The following is a 20,033-nucleotide window of genomic DNA, read 5'->3' on the forward strand; positions in this document are numbered from 1 at the left end:
CATTTGTAATACACCATTCATCTGTAGGGTTTAGCCCTTGTCATATTAATATGGTATTGGATGCTGAGTGAGCACCAACTCCCAATCATCAGCAAATTTAATTAACCGCATGTCTGGGTTAATGGTATGCAGATCCAAGAAGTAGATGACAAACAGAAGAGGTTAAGCTGTAAGGGAATGTCCAGTTCTTCCACAACAAAATGACGGAGACGATGTTTTTTTTTTTTAGGTCCTGTCAGATATTATAGAAAATTGATTTTCCAGTTTATTTCTGATGTATATGCTCTCATGAATCTGACTAAGTAAAAGAAGCCAGAAGATGTCAGGAGAACACTGGAAACTGATGAAGCATTTCAAAGGCTTAAGCATTTTTTTCAAAAAAGAGCAATATTTACTACAAAGAAAGTCTTGTCATTTCTAGATAATACAGAATGTGCGACCCTCATGCACGGTGCACATAATCTTTTTGCACTAATTACTGGTACAATCATAAACAAAAATGTTTATCTTATATAATACTAATAACTAAACTGTTATCAAATAATCAGTATTTGCATTTTGAATTTCAGACTTTGATCTTCAATCCTTTACATGTTGTTAAGAAGTTCAAAATTTTTTTATCATGTCTCCTCATCTATCGAAAGAATCCATATTGCCCCTTAGGCTGAAGCTAAGCTTTTGTACGGAACTTGTCTCCCTTGATTTTTCCATAATGTTCACCATTTATACAGATGATCTGAGCTTGGGTTGGGGGCAATGTTTACTCAAAAGCTATGGAATAAGTAACATATAGTTTGCTATATGAGAAGAAATTTAAACAGAGCTCAAACACGACAATCTATAAATGTAGGAAATGTCTGGCTATAAAATAGGTGTTAGAGTCTCTGTCCCTAATTTTTGTTAGGGAAAGATGAATTGATGCTAGAGCAGTTGGCTTCAAGATGGCAGGCAAGGCTGGTTTTGCTAGCAGAAGTCCTGATAGTAAAGCCCCAGAGTTGCCAGATAAGAGAAAGCTGGAAATAAATTATTTTCTGTGACTTTGGGCTGCCAGCCAGAAATGTATGGCAGAAAAAAAAATCCCCCAGTGGAAGTCCATGTGTGTGATACTAGTAAAGACTTTTACTCCTTCTTTGAGTACTGCTTAACTGCAAGATACACTAAAGAACTGTCCTGTGGTTGTACGTTGACTTAGCATTTCTACTGAAATAGTCAATGAACTAAAATGTTTCTAGTAGCGAAAATTTAATTACTGAGTTGTTGCATTGATTTTCTACCTGTTGCTGCATTTTCTTACTTTTGAAAAATCTTGTAAATCTTTGTGCTCTACTAAATAAAAGCAGGTGTTGATTCCTTACCTCCTGCATCTGTAACTAAGACATAAGTAGTGTAAAAAGAATTGTACTACTTCTTTGCCTGCAGAGCGAGTGCCAGACAACAGCTGTATTTTATTTACTTCATGTAAATGCCATGTGCTTTGGGTATCTTTTGTTTTGTAGCCCCTAGGGATCACTGCTACTTCATAATCTGATAGGAAATATTTATCTTATAAAGGACAAGCAGAGGCAAGAGATATTTGAATTTACATTCGTTACAAATTACTGCTACTTCTGGAAACAAGTGTCTCATAAGGAAAAGGTAAAGGTAAGTGGTTCTCAACTCATTACAAATGAAAACTACTTCATGACCAAGGCTTAACTGAGAGACAGCTGGAAAATATACTATTCCATTGTGAATGGCTATGGAGCTCATCACTACTGCTTTATCACATCCAAGTGCTGTTTTTCAGGTAACAATACCTAGTTGAGCAAACATTATAGCACAGTACATTGCAGTCATAGGAGAAACGTTTATCTATTAATCACTAATACCACATAAAACTGGACACAAATTCTTCCATTTTCATTATATGTAAAAACAACAGATTTCCCTGCATACACTGATATCCCTGATGTTAATTTTCTCATTTCATTTAATGTTTTAATGGTTGATTGACTGTGGTTGTACCACAACTTAAAATGCTGTAATAATTCTACAAACTGCTGACTCTGAATGCAGACTTCAGAATCTACAGACTTTAGAACTTTAAACATTAAGAGAATACTTCATGCACAGATTTACACACAACTGCATTATGATAGTATGCTAAAACATTTTAAAATAGTAGATAAGTAAGCTATTTCTGAAAACAATTTACAGTGATTGTCTGCACTACAGCCTTCAATTCCAACATTTTTTTCTAAAAGTGACGAGAACAAACATACTTTAGGCAAGGTTCTGTAACAACCATCATAGGGAAAATCTGAGCTTCAGAAACAATGAAAACTGTCTAAAACATGTTAGAGCAAACAAGCAAAGTGTAAATGTTTTTTGCAGGGGTCAAGCCATTCACATCCCCCAAGTATATATATATATATATATATATATATATATATATATATATATATGTATATACACACACACACACGCATATATATATATATATATATATATATATATATATATATATATATACCAGCTCTGTAGTTACACCCATTCAAGGAAGGGAGAAGTCTCCCAAAAGAAGGGAAGCAGGCCTGGTGCACATTTAGAAATTGCACTGGCAATGATTTCCTATTGAAAACAGAAATCAGCATAGTGTTCCTCGGCATCTGCTTCAGGCAATTGTTGCATGGGGAATTTCACCTTGGCCACCTGTAGATATAACTCTTTCATGAGGTAATTAGTAAAATAATGAAATATTTCTAGTACATAGCACTCTAATAATAATATATTGGCTTTAAATGTGGTTTAACTGTCAGTTTTGGTTTTAAATGCTAATAAATTGAAATGTTAAGAATCTGAGTGAGAATGATTAGAAATAAGAGGAAAAGAAAATTCTCTATGTACACAGTTATTTACCCTTAAATTATACCATGAATAAATACTTTCTACTTCTAAGAATTCAGACTTCACAGTTTTTTTTCAGAACACACTACCCACCCTACAACCCATAGCCAATAGTTTAACGGATTCATTTGCCACATATAACTTTTTGTGGGTTACTATACAGATAACACATTTACTTTACAAGATTTCTACAGACTGTTATTGTTTGTCAGCACTGTTGTTGAAGTCAGTATTTGAATACTGATAACATTTAATAAAACCTCATTAAATAAACTATAGTTTTTGTAAAATTCATTCTGTAAAGTACACAAGCCTTGGCCCATAAAGGAGAGACTGGCACCTGTTCAGTACAAGTTTGGGTAATTAACAAATAAAGACCTTTGTTTCCGTCTCATTTCAATTGTTTCTAGTTAATTCCAGTATACTACAGTCTTTCAATTCTTACACAAACTACTTGACAGTTCTTTAAAGTGAATGAGTATCAGTCATTCAGTTTAAGGTAACTGCAGTTAAAAAAGTAGTCTGATACGTTTTAATGTTCTTGTACCATTTGGTTCATGTTCTGCCCATTTCTATTAAAAATCCTCAATAAACATAATTCTGTTCTTGCCCTTTGTTGTCTGTACCATGTAATCCCTTTAAACCACACAGTATGAATTCAAGCTGAACCAGTTCAGACTCTTTAACAAAGTTTGACTGTCATAGTATAAGCATGCATTCAGACACAAGGATTATGTTAGCTTATGTCCATCATATCTTGCATCTGTTTATTACTTTCACTCTAGTACAGATTATCCCATTCGCACAGAGAGCTAGCAGATCAAGTGTATATATAAGTGTACTGACATTAATAGGTATAAAGCTGTTATTGCTTTCTTGCTAACAAGATGCAAAAGGTTAAAAAAAGCTGATTTCCTTCCCAGGCTACAAGAACAAACAAGAGGATCCAAACAGGCTGTAGACATTTACTTTCAGAGAAATATCTGAACGCTGAGTTTCCTCAGTGGCAGGAAGGATGAACATCATGCCTCTTGATAAAGCAGTAGTCAGTCACTCATGCATGCTTTTTTAAGTGTCTTTTGACTCTCAAACTTTCAGAAACTCTACATACACCATTCTAAATTGTCTTGTTAGCTGGGGACAATCTGTCTAAAAATGAACATCAGTACTAAGTCAGTAAAATGGAAAGGGCAGCATCTGCTACAGAATTAACAAGACTGCATTTTGGAGGTACGGCATTCATTTTATAAATGACAGTTTGTCCCAGAAAGTAAATGGCCATGTCTGACGCATAGACACACACACACACACACACACACACACACACACACACACACATACACACACACTTACCTATGGGCAAACTGTAAGATCATCTATTCACCTGTGACAACTCTTTGGGATTTGGGAGAAAATCACACCATTCAGCAAAAGCCCACATGGGCACAGTTAAAACATGCAGACTCCACAGAGAAAGCATCTCACCTAGGAATCACACTAGAAAACTTTGATGTGAGGCTCTCGTGTTAACCACCGTGCCATCTCAGCCTAACAATTTTATACATTTTTTTCCAGCTATCATGTGAAATGAAGAGAAAAGTGACAAGAAGAAAGGAAAGGGAGAGAAATCCAAGAAATCTAAGAAATTTATATTGTTTAATTAACACTAGTGGTGTCAAATACTAAAGTTTGCCTAGAGAAAATATCAGCCAAATACCCATGAATTGTCCACATAAAACCATACACTTTGTCAAACAAATTTGCAGTTACCTCTCCCATGCAAAATACATCACACCTAGGACATAAATGTATACAAAATAAAAGCTCAGTATCACAGTCTAAAGAGAATACAGTGAAACTCTGCCATTCACTCCCAGTTTCATTTAATTTGCGGACATTTCACTCATGTCAAGAGCAGTTATAAACCTGGAAGAGTATACGGCTAGCAAAGTAACAGCAAACAGAAAGGAAGATAACAGTGTTAACATGCTCTGGCCACCGAGTAACTCATGATGCAACAAAAGAGAGCTTACGTTTTTTCTTATGATAGTCCTCCTCTTCTTCAGATGACTGGGACTGGTATTCCATAAGCTCCTTCTCATACAGCTCATTGTAGTCTATAAATTTCTTAGATTTCTTGGATTTCTCTCCCTTTCCTTTCTTCTTGTCATTTTTCTCTTCATCATTGGCATCTGTAGAATCCTTTGATTTCTTGTTTTTCTTCTTTTCTTTGTTAGAACTTTCACGCTCTTTCTCATCCCTTGATTTTTCATTTTCATCATCTGATGTCTTTTCCTGTTTTTTCTTATGCTTTTTTCTATCATCTTCTACAGAATCTTTTGATTTGGACTTTTTCTTTTCAGACATCGATTCATCCTTAGAAGACTTTTTCTTCTTTTTGTTATTACTTTTTTCCTCCTCTTCTTCTTCTCCAGGCTCAGGCTCTGGCTCCACATCTTCGGAAGGTCCTTTTGATTTCTTTTTCTTGTCTTTTGCTTTTGTGTCATTATTATTTTTCTCCTTCTGGCTTTTGGAACCATTTTGTATGACATCTTCCTCTGGCTCATCCTCTTCCTCATTATGCCTTTTGGATTTCTTTTTCATCTCCTTTGATTTTGATTCTTTTCCGCCTCCTTTTTTACTGCTTTTGGATTTAGGTTTTGGTACATCAATTTCTTCTAATTCTGCTTCATCTTCAACTTCCTCTTCTTCAGTGGAAATGGTTTTGGACTGTTTAAGTTTACTTTTTTTACTTTCGTGGCTCACTCCATTGGCAGCACTTTTGCTTTTTCCTTTAGATTTTGGCCGACTCTCTTCTACGTCTTCATCTTCTTGAAAGTCATCCTGTTGTTGGGTCTTCTTCTTTTTTGGTGCCATATTTTATTAATTGGGTTGGACTTTGCCCCTTCTTTATTTAGCACTGTCTGTCCTCTTAAAGCAGAGTCAAGTTATACATCAGCTCTGTTACATCAAAAGCAACAGATTAAAATAACCTCTAGTTGCTAAATAAGGCATACAGCAGCACATGGTCATGCTCTCCACCTTGCCGTATCATTACAATACAAATAAAACTCTTCTGTCCTTTACTACATGCCAGAGCTGCAGGAACCTCATGAAAAATTACTTACTTCTGCTTTAATCATGTGATCTGGAGTGAAAGCAAAGTGTAAAAGGAGAGCTGCAAGGCTACTTTATATTACTGGCCTGCATTACCTCTTCATTATTCATGGTTGTTAGTATCACCTTACAGATAAAGAGATGTCTCTGTGTTACCAAGATTTTCTGACCACTTCAGACATCATAGCAACAAAGACCAAACACACAGCACCTCAAAACAAATGCCATTAAATGGTGCATGAATGATGCAGTATGCATTATGACGTTGACTTTGTGGCATAACCATTAGAATTATCTGTAATTAAAATACTATTCATTCATTATAAAAGTTCATTGCATATTTTTTATCACACAGAACTAGCAGCAAAATAAAAACTCCTACATGGGCCTATTAACATCTGTGAGTTTAGGATACTGAATTAGATGCTTAAACATTCTTATTAAGAAAGGAATGTTTTAACTTAAATACTAAATTATGATGTGATCACAAAATGAATGAGTACTGAAATCTTTATCTTGCATCCTAACGTTTTAATCTGATGTACCTTGTGAAAACATCTTTGTCACCTTCATCAAATACTCCTGTGTAAAAAATCTAAAGAACAGATCAACCGAGGTAAATCCTGAAGGATATACTTTTGAATGTGGCATATATTATGTCGTTTTTCTGTTTCTATGTTGTTTTGGTTTGTATCTTGAGTGCTATACTGCACTTATACTATACAGATTTGAAATACCCTACAACTCAGTTCTGCATTCAGGAGTCTGTAACTTTTTATGGTTGTACATTTGCCACTGAACATGTAATGTTTCAAAAAAACAGTTAAAAAGTGACACATAAGAATGTTAATTAAACAATAATATAATTTTGCTATGCAAATACTTCACCAAAATCAAATATCAGTGCTGCAGCTGAAAATCAGTGTGACTGCATTTACAAACAAGAAAAAAAAAGAAAGAAAAAAAATTCAAACAGTGCCACCTAGTGGTGGGAGCTAAATCTGCAATTAAAGAAGGCCATGCATAACTTCATTCATTTTAACACATCCTACTAAACGTGACTTTTTAAAATTACTGATTTCTCCAGTAACACACGCACACACACACACACACACTACCTGTCTCTCTCTGAAAACATTTACCTTTCAATATATTTTCCCTTCAGTATCATTCATCATCCCCTGCAGGGACTATGTACTGACAGATGAAAGCACTTTCAGAGCAACACACTCCGAATCACATTGTTTGCAGCCTTGCAAACTGAGAACAGATTGTTACCGACCTGCTTTTGCTTTGTGCAAATCCAAGTTGCAACAATAATGTTTTAATCACCTATTGATTTCACTGAAAAGATGATGAAGGGTAGGATGCTTAAATAATTCTGACTTTAGTAGACATTGCCATTATTCGTTTTGTACTAATAGGGAAACCTACTGAAGAAAAAAATACAAATTCAGTCCATTAGAGCCTAATAGCCCATTTTATCAAACTGCATCGCAACTAAATTTATCATTCCTAGTCATGTTTCTGCTGCAGTTGGAGCCTAATTTATAAAAGAATAATGTTTAATGCCAGCTAGTCTTACCACAGTACTGTATAATTTAACATTTTTGTACCAGTATAGTTTTCATAAGGATCATTTTGCTTTAAGAGAAACTTTGCTTCTTCAAATCTCACCCATTCATTTCTGGTTACCATGTATTCCAAAACCATATTGACACAAGTAGCCTTCTCATTTACCTGCCAATGTACTAAAATTTGTGTTGCTGTATTCCTCTTAATAAAAAGTTGTGTAGCTAAAACAGTACAAGTTCAAGTTTTGTAAGATACAAAAACTCACTATGTGATTTTAAGACAAAAAAAAAAAAAACTCTTGCAAACTAGTCCACAGTTCTATGAAAATTGTTAAGAGACTATGCTTATCTTCTGTAATCTGGGTCAGCCAAGAAAGTGGATGCATTTCAGGGTCTATTGGCAGGGGTTCTCTTTTTTCCATCTTTAGATGACTCAGTTTTGATGGATAACACCAGACTGCAGACTGTTATCGGACAGTTTGTTGACCTGGATCACTGTTACTCTGCTGACGTGTTGCCTTGCTGACAGAGTTCATTGTCTGGTAATTACATCAAATGGATGTTTGGTCAAGTACGTGTGTTACTGGAAGGGTAAGTTTGTCCGGTTAGGTAGGTGTAGCGGACATTCTTTTCAATGGAGTTTCTGCCAGCAACTTTTTAATGGGATCACATTACAGCAGAATAAGGGAACTGGATACTTTTTGAACATTATTGTGGGGTCTCCTTTTTGTTTTGCATATTTTCTATCACTTTAGGTCATTCTAAAGTGATTGCTCTTTTGATGTTCACTGTTGTGAACATTTGAGAATTCATGACACATAAAATCATTTTTGTTTTGCATATTTTCTATCACTTTAGGTCATTCTAAAGTGATTGCTCTTTTGATGTTCACTGTTGTGAACATTTGAGAATTCATGACACATAAAATCATTTTTGTTTTGCATATTTTCTATCACTTTAGGTCATTCTAAAGTGATTGCTCTTTTGATGTTCACTGTTGTGAACATTTGAGAATTCATGACACATTCCCGTTGATACATTTGAGCTATCATGCTTACTGTTTTGGTATAGTCATATTAAGAACTTCAGTCTATTAACCAATACTCTCTGAACAAGTGCACATTTTTTATATGTTCATAGCTGAATTCTAGGCAAACTGCCCCAATGGGTTATTATAAGCCTGAGGTCAGAATCAAATCCTGTATCTTGTGCTTATGAGGTGAAGACCTTAACCATTATTCCAGATCCACCCCATTTGAGGTTAGGAGACAGAGCACACAAAAATTTTCATCTACATTTTGACACACTCACATCATGTCATGTCTCTAGATTTATATAGGATACTTTTCATAGGCCAGTTCATTTCCTGACCACACTTATCACCTTCTTACTCTGTACAGATTTCTTACTATAATGACATCTGCTGCCTCTGAACCTCATACTTTTTGTCCAAGCACTTCTTTTTTCATTTATAAATAAATGCTAAACAGAAATACATTGCATTTTACTGTGCATATATTTGCATCTATACAATTGCATTTTCTTTATTATTTAAAATACGCCTCTTATTTTTTTCTTAGTTCTATCACACATATATGTCATGCATAATTTCTATATGCTCAGTTATAATATTTAACATGACTCTCTATACTGTGCCTCTGTATTGTATTTGGAGAGCTTACCTCCCCTGAACTCCAGTGAAAATGAGACTGTTCAGCTGGAGTATCCAGTGAAATAAATAATTAGACCCAAAAAGGGTCCCCCCATGCTGGGGATCATAGATAAGCAATGTAGAACAATCTGTGTGGCTAATCAGACATTTATTAGGCATTCAGTAGTACTGGCAGACCATGCAAAGGTCAGTATAATAAATTGAAGTACAGTTCGGACAGATGAAGCTGCATTATCCTGCTTCACAGCTGGTGGAGTAAAACAGAAGGTCATGTGACAGACCACAATGAAGGCAGGCTAGCAAGGCCACATCACTGCATGTTCACATGTGCAATGTAGTGCTACAAAGCTGTATCTCAGTCAGGACAAGAAGGGAAGCACAGCAGCCATTGGATGGGGCCCTGTAGAGATGCACACTGCAGTGCCAGTCATTTCCCTCACATAAATGGAGAGGAAATGAGATAGTTAGGAAAGTAGAAAGGGGATAAACGTAAGCAGTGGGAAATACACAAAGGTAACTATAAAGTATGAAAGGTGGGAAGTGAAGGAAGAGGAACTTTTTTTGTGGTGGGACCCTTTTTGGGTCTATATCATTTTGTCAAAAAGACAAACCATCAAATCCCTATTTATCAAACTCAGTAAATCGAAAGCTAAATTTAGTGAACAATCACTTCCGCAAATATTTTTCCTGGGAAACTAACTAGTGGAGCAACCTACCGAGCGTCACTAGAACCACAAAAAATTAAAACCCACCCAAGTGGGGGGCTGTGCCCCCCCCCATCTAAATATACCAACCCCAACATCACACTACATTGTGGAAAAGGGCAAATTCCCAATGATGGCCAAGTAGTTAGTTTCCCTGGGAAAAAATTCACGGAAGTGATCATAAGCTGAATTTAGTTTTCAATTTATTAAGTTTGATAAATAGGTATTTGATGGTTTGTGTTTCTGACAAAATGAAATGTACCCACCCTTTTTCATATGTAGAAAAGAAAAGTAGGTAGTGAAGGTAGTGAGGGAAGGCTGTGCATGAAACAGAGGTAGAAGGGCTGTTAGCAGGGAAAATATACAAATATAAAACACTGATTCAGACAGACAAGGGTGTTAGATGCACAAAACGTTGAGATGAAAGTGGACACATATTTACAGTGAGTAGACAAGTGGAAATAGGGTGGATGGCATATGGGTGGATGGCAATCAACAAGAGGATAATGATGTATAAGGGAGGGTATACACCCCACTGAATATAGGGTAATGTCATGGCACTGCTGGTTGCCAGAATGACCCAAGGCAACAAAGCACAGGTATCACATGCCTGGGTGGCCAGCGGTAGTTTGGTCATGTGATACTATGAGCCATACTAGATAACACTCAACATTATGGAGGCAGGCATACAGTCACCAGTGTACTTCAGCCACCACCACCACCTGTCACAGCACCTGATGCTGGCAGAACAGAGCAAACCACTCTGGACCTCTCTCATAAGCAGAGCCTTCATATCACCTCTCAAGAAATAGCTATGGAGAAGACTAGTGATCCCTGCAGGTTACCTGCTGCAAGGGAACTAGCACACCACTGCTCACAGACAGCCCTCTGGGCCACTGACAACTCAGCACCAGATGCTTCAGTTTAAAGTCCAAGGGATAGTGCGGCTGAAACTCTTATTCCACTATAACTAGACCTGCAGAAGGGTGACACAATGGGAAGCATTTATTACATATACATGGAGGCAAACCAACTGCGGCTGGTGAACTGCAAAAGCCATCAGACCCATCCCACTGATGGGAGAGTCACTCTGGCTGTTCCTACCTCCTGTGTTGTCCAACCAGGTTCAAATCTTGCTTCTCCACCACTGCTAAACAAAATGCATTCTCAAGAGTATGAGGGAAAACAGGTAACATTACAGAATAAAGAAGCAGAGATGTAGCTAGGGTTAGGTGAAGGGGCAGCTTCCCCCTGACAGAAAGTGTTAGGTGGTACAATTTTCAGTACTGGCATTTAGTTTCTGAATGATGATACTGCATTTGTGGGCAGGGCAGAAGTGTCTCAGTGCTCTTTGTATGCCGGCATGTAAGAATGAATGCAGGAATTGCATTAGCAGTCGCAGATGAAGTACTCAGCATGTGCTGTGTGATATTTCACTGTAACAATACGCTTGTTACATTTGTAGCTAGTGACTTATTAGTTTAAAAGGTTCTTTTTTGCTCCTCAAGTTCTAGATGAGGGGTGCCAGACTGTGAGATTGCACCAAGTGCTAGCTCATCTAGCTACAACTCTGTAAAGTATTATTGGAAAAACAAAACTTTACAAAGTGATTACAATACATCACTGTATCTCCCTTACCTCTGCCTCACATTATTAAATCAGGTCAGTGTGGCATTGCCTTAGGTCACTGTAGCAAAACCATGACTGCTCACCAGAATGGCTGATGTCAGTGGCATTACTCATCTCTCTGGCAAGGCTGTGCCAGGTAACCACCTTCCACAACGGCCCATTAAACTGCCATAGTAGGTGTTCCTAGAAAGCCTTAGGCAGGAAACACAAGAAAATATCTCTCACACTGACACACCTTGCTGATGTTCTGCATTCCACTGCCCTAAGTCAGGTCAGCTTGAAGAGCATACAGTAGCTCTGTGCACATAGCCACATATGCAGAATGCAGTGCTGCACCATGTCACTATGTTATGTCTGTAATGCAATGCAGTGGCACTAAGGACACACACAGGCATACTGATTTTATGGTCACTGTAACATGCATAGCTGCCATCAACATGTCTGGATAGCAATACCCATATTTATGGGGACTTCATAAAATGAAGTATTTAAGAGTGTAGGTTAAAATGACACTGTTATGGCAGCTAAGGATATGTGGGAAGAGACGAAACAAAAGATAATACAAAAACTGAGAATCTGGACGCTCTTGCCTATGGTTATGGATAGCAAGATACAGGCAGTAAAAAATGTTTTTAGCCCTTATAGTTTTTATACACAGGTCAGGCATATTTTTATCAACTAGAGGAGAAGTTGTGGATGGTAATTAATAAAGGGCTGAAGGATTTTATCTGGGAGAGGAAGAAGGCAAGAAGAATCAAACTGGATAAGATGATCCTTCTAATAGAACAAGGAGCTTTAGGATTGCCTGATTTGAATGGATATTTTAGTGCTACACAGCCAAGGTTCTTATATATAACACAAGCAGAATGTTGCCCGTCATAGTGGAAAGGGATGATGATACTTCGGGGAATTCATAAAATAAGGAAAGACTGGGATCTTGGATGCAGATGCTTATGGAGAATAACAACAGCCATACAGAATACTGTACACATAAAGTAAAAGAATCTACACTAAGAACTAAGTCAATACGGGACTGAAGAAGGGAGATCCTGCTGACAGGGATGACCACAATTAGGGCTACAGGGAACAGACAACAGGGGACCCGAATTTACTGGAGGAAGCTAGCACAAAAACAAGGTATCGGGAGCAAATAATTAGAGAGGGAAAGGCAACACAATGGGAAGAGGCCAAGAAGACACTTGGACTGCAGGCTGGAAACAAACAAAATGTCTGGAGAGCATGCTGCACAATGGTAGCAATCCAAAAACGGTGTTGCTAAGTACCATTATATACAATCGCTGCCAAGCCAGGTCACCTTTTTTAGCACAGTATAAAATGCTGTCATGACCTTACACAGCTTCAGTCAATATTTTACAACTGTGGAGAAGACAAATTTGAATATGGGTTCTCTACACTTGCAGCTTTATAGAATTAAGGAAGGAGTCTTGCCTCATAAAGCACATCAGGAAGAATGACAACACAAACCCTGTAGTGGATGTCAGTCACCTTGAGCCAGACAGTGTAATGTATGTGTCATGAAACACAGGACAGTGGCATGACAATGCACTGCACTGTCTGACTGTGGATTGTGGGAGGCCACAGTGTACAATGGAAACATAGTATAGGACATGGCAGAGCGGGTTGGTGCTCCAGGGTCCATGAGACAGTATGACTACATTCTGTAATGGGCTGGGGGGGAGGAAGCCTGTGTATACCACTAACAGTGGCTGATAAATAGGTGCACAAAGAGGTGTGGTACCCTATGACCATTGGCACAGCATAGAACTGTGAGTGGGTGTGTAGGCTATGCACAGCATCCATACCTCACAACTGTCCAGATTTTCACAGAATGTCCAGATTTTGCCTCATATTTTGGTCTCTTACTCATAAAACTTGTGGTTTTCTAACAAATCACTGAAGAGTGAAGTCACTAAATAATGACATACATTTCAGTTTCAGACTTCATTTCCTTCAGGAAATACATGCTAACTCAAATCCTGCTATCCTAACAACTTTCTAAGTTTATAAGAGCAATATTTAAAATCTGTCCTTATTTTTGGGCCTTTGTCCTCCCCATTTTAGTGTGCTTTGTCTAGATTTCTTGTGCTAAGAGTTTGAGAGGTATGACAGCATCAATTATGCCACATAAACAGGAGCATAAAGGGGGAAGCAGAAGTATGATCACCCCACAGGATATTGTATGTACACACACACACACACACACACACACACACACACACACACACACACACACACACATACACACACACACACACACACACACACACACACACACACACACACACACACACACACACACACACACACACACACACACACACACACACACACACACACAGAGACACACATATATACACAAACACACACACATACACACACGCACACACACACACACACACACACACACACACACACACACACACACACACACACACACACGCACACACACACACACACACACACACACACACACACACACACACACACACACACACACACACACACACACACACACATAGATTGGCATACCTGCCCAAAGGAGGAAAGGCCTGTAAAATTTCAATATTCGTGAGACTAAATTGTACTAAAAGCACTCTACACACATGGCATGCAACATAATGACCACATTATGGCAAGAGCAGTCATCAGGATCAGACCGTGGTATGCTTTCTCAGGGTGGATGCCCACAGCCCCCTTCCCTGCCATGAGCTGCATCAAGCGCTGATGTGGCAAGCCAGCACTGTGGATGACATCAATAATCTCACTCCAGCAGCCTGACCCAACCCCTGTGTGATGACTACTCATAATGTTCAGGACATCTGGCTACTGTGTTCACCTCCTATGTCTCCACCCTTGTCTCATACTCTTCTAGTCTCAGCAACAGCTTGTGTGCCTCTACCCAAGCTCATAGTGCTGCAGTCATATGTTACTGTTACCCCAGTTGTGTAAATGATGATGGTGACTATGACTTGTCCACCCTCTAACTTCTGTAAGTATGGTTATGTCAGGCGCACAGTGTGACCTGTCTATGCAGTATCCTGCATAGCCTGCGGGCATTAATGCATATGTCAGTTTATATAGTGTTGTCTCTGTCATGGCCAATACTTTCGAATCAGATGCCTCTCCACTTTGCCAGTACTGAAAATATTCATGTTTGTATATATTTATGTCTTTTTTTTACTAGGCTAGGCTGACTGAGCACATTCATGGCCCTTTTTCAGTCGTATCCTAGGGAAAAAAGCTTCACTAGTGAAAACAGTAGAATAAATTATATGGTATATAGAAGTAGACAGGCAATATGCAATGGAATAATAAAAGAGATTTTTAACACAAAAGTCTACAACTACATAGTGCAGATTGTATACTGTTTATATTTAGAAATGTACAGTGTAATTGCATTGTATTAAGCTTCCCCTGCCTCAGCTGTGGTACTACTGCTACCATGTCTTCCTCACCTGACTCTCCACCCTTCTTTTCCACGGATGGAACAACTGGTATGGAAAGTCCTGCCAAGGTGTTAACCTGCCCCCCACTAATTGTTTGCACAATGCTATGTTATGCAGCAATGCACACATAGCACAAACTTACTGCAGATTTCAGAACTCCATTGCAGTGCTCCTCCTGGCATATCTAAGCAATGGAAGCATCCCATGAGTAGGCCAAACACGCACTGTAAAATATTATGTCTTGCAACATGTGCTGGATTATAGGTCATTTCCTGCATGACCAGGGGTTTGTGGATGGGAGTTATCAAGCAAGGCTAAAGGAGATAGTTGCTCCTCTAGCATTTTGATGGTCAGGACCCGCTGGTTACATAAATCCAACAGCCATGCCAGATGATGCTTCACAATAGGAAAGCAGACATCCCCCTGCTCCTCTGCCTGCACCATCATCCACACCTGATACTGGGTGACAAGTCACCCTCTCTGGATCACACTCAGAAGAAGTGACTGACATGCTCCCTGCTTGCATAAATACCTGTGTGGCTAGATCTGTCAAAATAGCCTGGGTACACACCTACCATCTAGATGACCCTAATGGAAGTCTCCCTACATAAATCTTTGATGTAGGTCAGCTGTATACCAGATATTACAATTATGAGAATGGCCCTTATGGTGCAGGGACACATTATGAATAATATCCTGTGTACTACAGGCCACCTGGCAGATAAAGGCATAGAAGCCCTTCCTGTTTATGCATTTTAATCTCTCTGGACTAGATGTTACTTTGATGGCAATGTATGTGCAATAGTTGGTTCACAGAACCTCAGGGAAACAGGCAGCATCATAACATGCCTGTATGGTGGTGTTTCATTCCTCTGCAGTCCTGCTGAAATGGATATGCCCCTCTACACACTGCATCATAATGTTAAGGAACTGAATAGAATTCATGTTGTTGAGCCTTACAATATCTGTAATGTGCTCTCAGTAGGTTGCTGAAAGATTGCTGTAGCTAAGATGTTTAAAGCACACATACCTTAGTATCTACAGGAATGGATTATCTCTGTGGGAAGCTGTCAGCATGCACTGCTAGGCCACAGCTGTTCCTACTGCAAGCATTGCTACTCTCACGTACACCATGATTCCTGAAGTATCCGCAGAAGGATTATGCACTGCAATGCAGTGTGCCTTTTTATACGTTTTCTCATTTGTATACAACATGTGTCTCATTTACATGGAACTCATCATTTCATGTCATTATGCGCTAATTAGCATGGCCTGCATACTGTACTATTTTGAGCCTTGCAGAGTCACACTATCCATGTCTCTGAATCACTAACACAGTGTGTGTGTGTTGCCCTGGCCACTGTATCTATAAACAACTGTTGTACTGAAGTGTGTACATGTTCAGTCTATATATGTTACCGCATACATATTATATCAAGTGTATATGAAGCAAAAGTTCATCATCCATGAAGGGCGAAGTTCCTATATCTGCCTCTTTACAGAATATTTGCTTAGAAACCTAGTTTAAAGTTACACATATAGGTAATGTGATACTTTACCAGAACTGCATATATATTTTATCAGTTGTGATAGATGATGTGATGCATGCAGGATCTGCCTACTTAGATGAAACATGCTTTGTAACTTAAAGTTACATGCACAGGTAATATGATAGCTCTGCTTTGCCAAAACTGCATCCGTATTATATCAGTTGTAGAAGATAATGTGATAGGTTTAATTTACCAAAACTGCATATGTACTATGACAAGCTTGTATATATTTATACTAAGTGTGTTTATTGCATATAGGACTGTGCTCTTGTATCTGCCTATTTATTTGCTTTGCAACTAACCATGACATTTTTACATTGTAGGAGCCTTTCTCCACAGGTTGACTCTGAAACTGAACCTAGCCTATGAAGGTTAACCTAGTTGGCGAAATAGTAATAAATGTGCATATAAAAAGTTTTGCTAATTATCATATGAGTAAAAGGAACATGAGGGTGAACATGACTGCATTGCATGTGCATATACAGAGAATGTGGGATAAATGCTAGTGGGCTTTGAATTAAAAAAAAAAAAGTATTAACTGTGCAGCTGAAAAAAAACAGAAAACCAGAAGAAGGGCTCATTGTTTCTAGAGTGATTAAAATTATCAGAACAAGTGTATAGACAAAAAATTAAATTCAATTGCAAATACATCAAGCGCTTTCATCCCTTATATCACTGGGACTTCATCAGAACCAAAATTCAATAAGAAACACTACATGGCTTTTATATAAACACACAGTCATCATGTGATTATGATATGAATAAATATGTTAAAGTGCAGGCAGTTGTAAACATTAAAATACAATGAGTTACAAAGTTCAAAACAACTGTAACCCATCTAAATATTCTTAAGTATTTCCAAAATGACCTCTTTATAAGTCATAAAATGATGTAGGCAATATATAATAAAACCTTAGATAGTTTGTTCCTAAACTATACATGTGATAGAAACAATTAAAATCTATAAAAATAGATTAATACGATGAATAAGTAAAATTATATCACATATCAAATATTATAAATTCAGATCTTGTAAAAAATATGAATATATCTCTGTGTATGTATATCTACTTTACAAAAAACATATACATGACAACAATTTTGCCAATGAGTAAAAAGGTAAGACCAATACATTCATAACAACTAACATATATAAATATTAATAACTGACAATTTAGCTGTTCTTAATTTTAATACCAGGTTAATAGAAATATATTCATTCAAACCCAGTAAGGATGCTGTGTTTAGCTTCAACTGGCGGACTAATTCTTTGTACTCAGATCTGGTCTCCCACTGACCATTCCTTGGATTGGGTATAATTTTTTCCGATTATTCCAAAATAAAACATTTTGAAATCTTTATATATCAAAGTGTGCTTGTAAAGGTCACTATTGGTGTTTTTCTTTAGAATATCATAATAGTGTTTGTAAATTATTTTACATAACATTCTCTCAGTCTTACCAATGTAGAATGATGAACAATTGGAAAATATAGCTCTGTAAGACATAAAGAAAAATGCCAGTAGTGCCTTTATAGTCCATTCCCTAGATCAAGACTTACTGTGTTTGAAGAAACATATTATCAAGACAAGTTTAAACTTATGTGTTTCTTGGTGCCGTGCAAGGTTTCTACTTTTTTTTAGGTTCATAGGTATTTACTAGGCATGCAGTCCAAGAGACCATTAAAATGCCTAGACCAAATGCCCAATTGTCCCAAAGCACTGTCTGGTCAAGTGACTTGCTCAAGGTCAAGCAACAGATGAATGAAGGCTGAGGGAATTAAGTGGTATAGAACAGTGAGCATCTTGCTAACAGTTCAAAGCCTTAGTCCTTTGCACTAACTGTCTGACACTGGTTACCATTAGTGCATTACTTAGGTCAAGCATTTCAGAAGGTTTTTAGGGAGCTTGGAGTTTTCCTAGTGATGACAAGATAGTCTTATCACACGTTTATCATTTCTTACTATGGAAATGTGTATGAAGGAGGGTACAATTTGGTTATTGGAGCAGGTATAAAAACTGAATACAGTGGTACAGATTACTAGGTAGGTCAAGGAGCTTACCTTCAGAAAGTTGTGATTGCTGACAGGCCCCAGTCTTACACATTAGGTCATATCTATGGGCAAATAATTTATACGTAGGCTGTCAGCTTATGTGGTGGAATTTAAAAAAAAGTGTTTCACAGAAAACTGTTTAAAGTAAAACGTAAATCAAGATCTCATTAATACTATTTTAGAAAATGTGTATTTAAATGCACCAGTTACGGATAAGTTCAAACATGTTAGTAGTGTCATCTCTATAGTCAGAAATGCCATACTCATCTACTGCTTTGAATACTAACTCTGTATTCTTACCCTTAATAGTATCTAAATGCTTCAACCAGAGCTAGTTATGGCTATTAGTTCTAGTTCTAGTTATTAGGCAATAGTTATTATAAGTACATTTTGCTTCACACAGTCTTGTCATGTGCACAAAGCATGATGTGAGTCACAGTGCATTCAGCATTCAGACATACAGTTCAATGCCTCCTGTCATGATATACCTGACTGCAGCAAATATGCACAAGCTTCATCTTCTGGTCAGTGAAAAGGTACAACAGAAGCAGAAATGGATACTTACTGCCTATAAAGTATGACTCCTTCGGTAAAGTATGAGCACAGAATGTCTGAGAATGGATCCGACTGCTTAACAGAGTCTGTTAAAGATCACTACTACTCTCAGTGCTTTCTTCAAAATTCAGGCACAAAGCCAAAAATAATGAGGCACAAAGGTCCAAAATCAAGGAGAATTTTAAATAGTGCTCTAATTTACTCAGAGCCACGGTGGTGCAGCGGTAGCGTTGTCGCCTGACAGCAAGAGGTTCTCCCGTTCGATTCTCGGCTGGAGCGCCTTCTGTGTGGAGTCTGCATGTCCTCCCCGTGGTCGAGTGGCATTCAAAAGACATGCATGAATGGGCGTGCCTTTGTTGAAGGTTGGGCATCAGGCTGGCACCTCAACACCAAAAAAAAAAAGCTACTTCCAATCATTAGCGGACCGGAGTTCCGCTGTGGCGACCTCTAACCGGGAAAAGCCGAAAGAAAAAAAAAAAACAAAAAAACTCTAATTTACTCAGAAAGCTAACATGACAATCGATTCTGCATCAAAATGCATTTGCTGAGCAATAAAAAGTATGAAACTCTAACCACAGTGAATTACCAGAAAATCAGTAACTTTATTAGACAAGATAATCTGCAAAATTTGAAACATTTGAGAGTTGATGCTTCCCATATAATGTTTGCAATGCTCTCATTACTGAATTATGCAGGGCAGAAGAGACAAGAAAATTTTCATAAAATACTAACATTACATATTTTTCCCACAGTTATACACTCATCTCTTTTCAAGAACAAGTATGTAATATCTAGTACTGTTTATCCATTAATATGTTTTGCGGCCA

The 20,033-nt window shown here is 37.8% G+C and overlaps 1 protein-coding gene across 3 annotated transcripts in view; it reads right to left on the minus strand.

Annotated features, from left to right (window-relative positions):
• LOXHD1 (lipoxygenase homology PLAT domains 1) overlaps positions 1 to 20,033 on the minus strand; it is a 2,432,812-nt gene that overhangs the window by 2,165,556 nt on the left and 247,223 nt on the right. For 2 of the 3 annotated variants that reach the window (XM_044082018.1, XM_044082011.1), the window contains exon 1: positions 4,920 to 6,248. The exons of the other annotated variant lie outside the window; for it this stretch is intronic. In XM_044082018.1, the coding sequence (XP_043937953.1) occupies positions 4,920 to 5,763 (844 nt within the window). In that variant the 5' untranslated portion in view covers positions 5,764 to 6,248. Of the gene's footprint in view, positions 1 to 4,919; positions 6,249 to 20,033 lie in introns of those variants that run through there. 3 annotated transcript variants of the gene reach the window in all.

Source organism: Protopterus annectens, chromosome 1.part1 (genome assembly GCF_019279795.1).
Source record: "Protopterus annectens isolate FY-2018-M chromosome 1.part1, PAN1.0, whole genome shotgun sequence".
Classification (NCBI taxonomy): Eukaryota; Metazoa; Chordata; order Ceratodontiformes; family Protopteridae; genus Protopterus; species Protopterus annectens.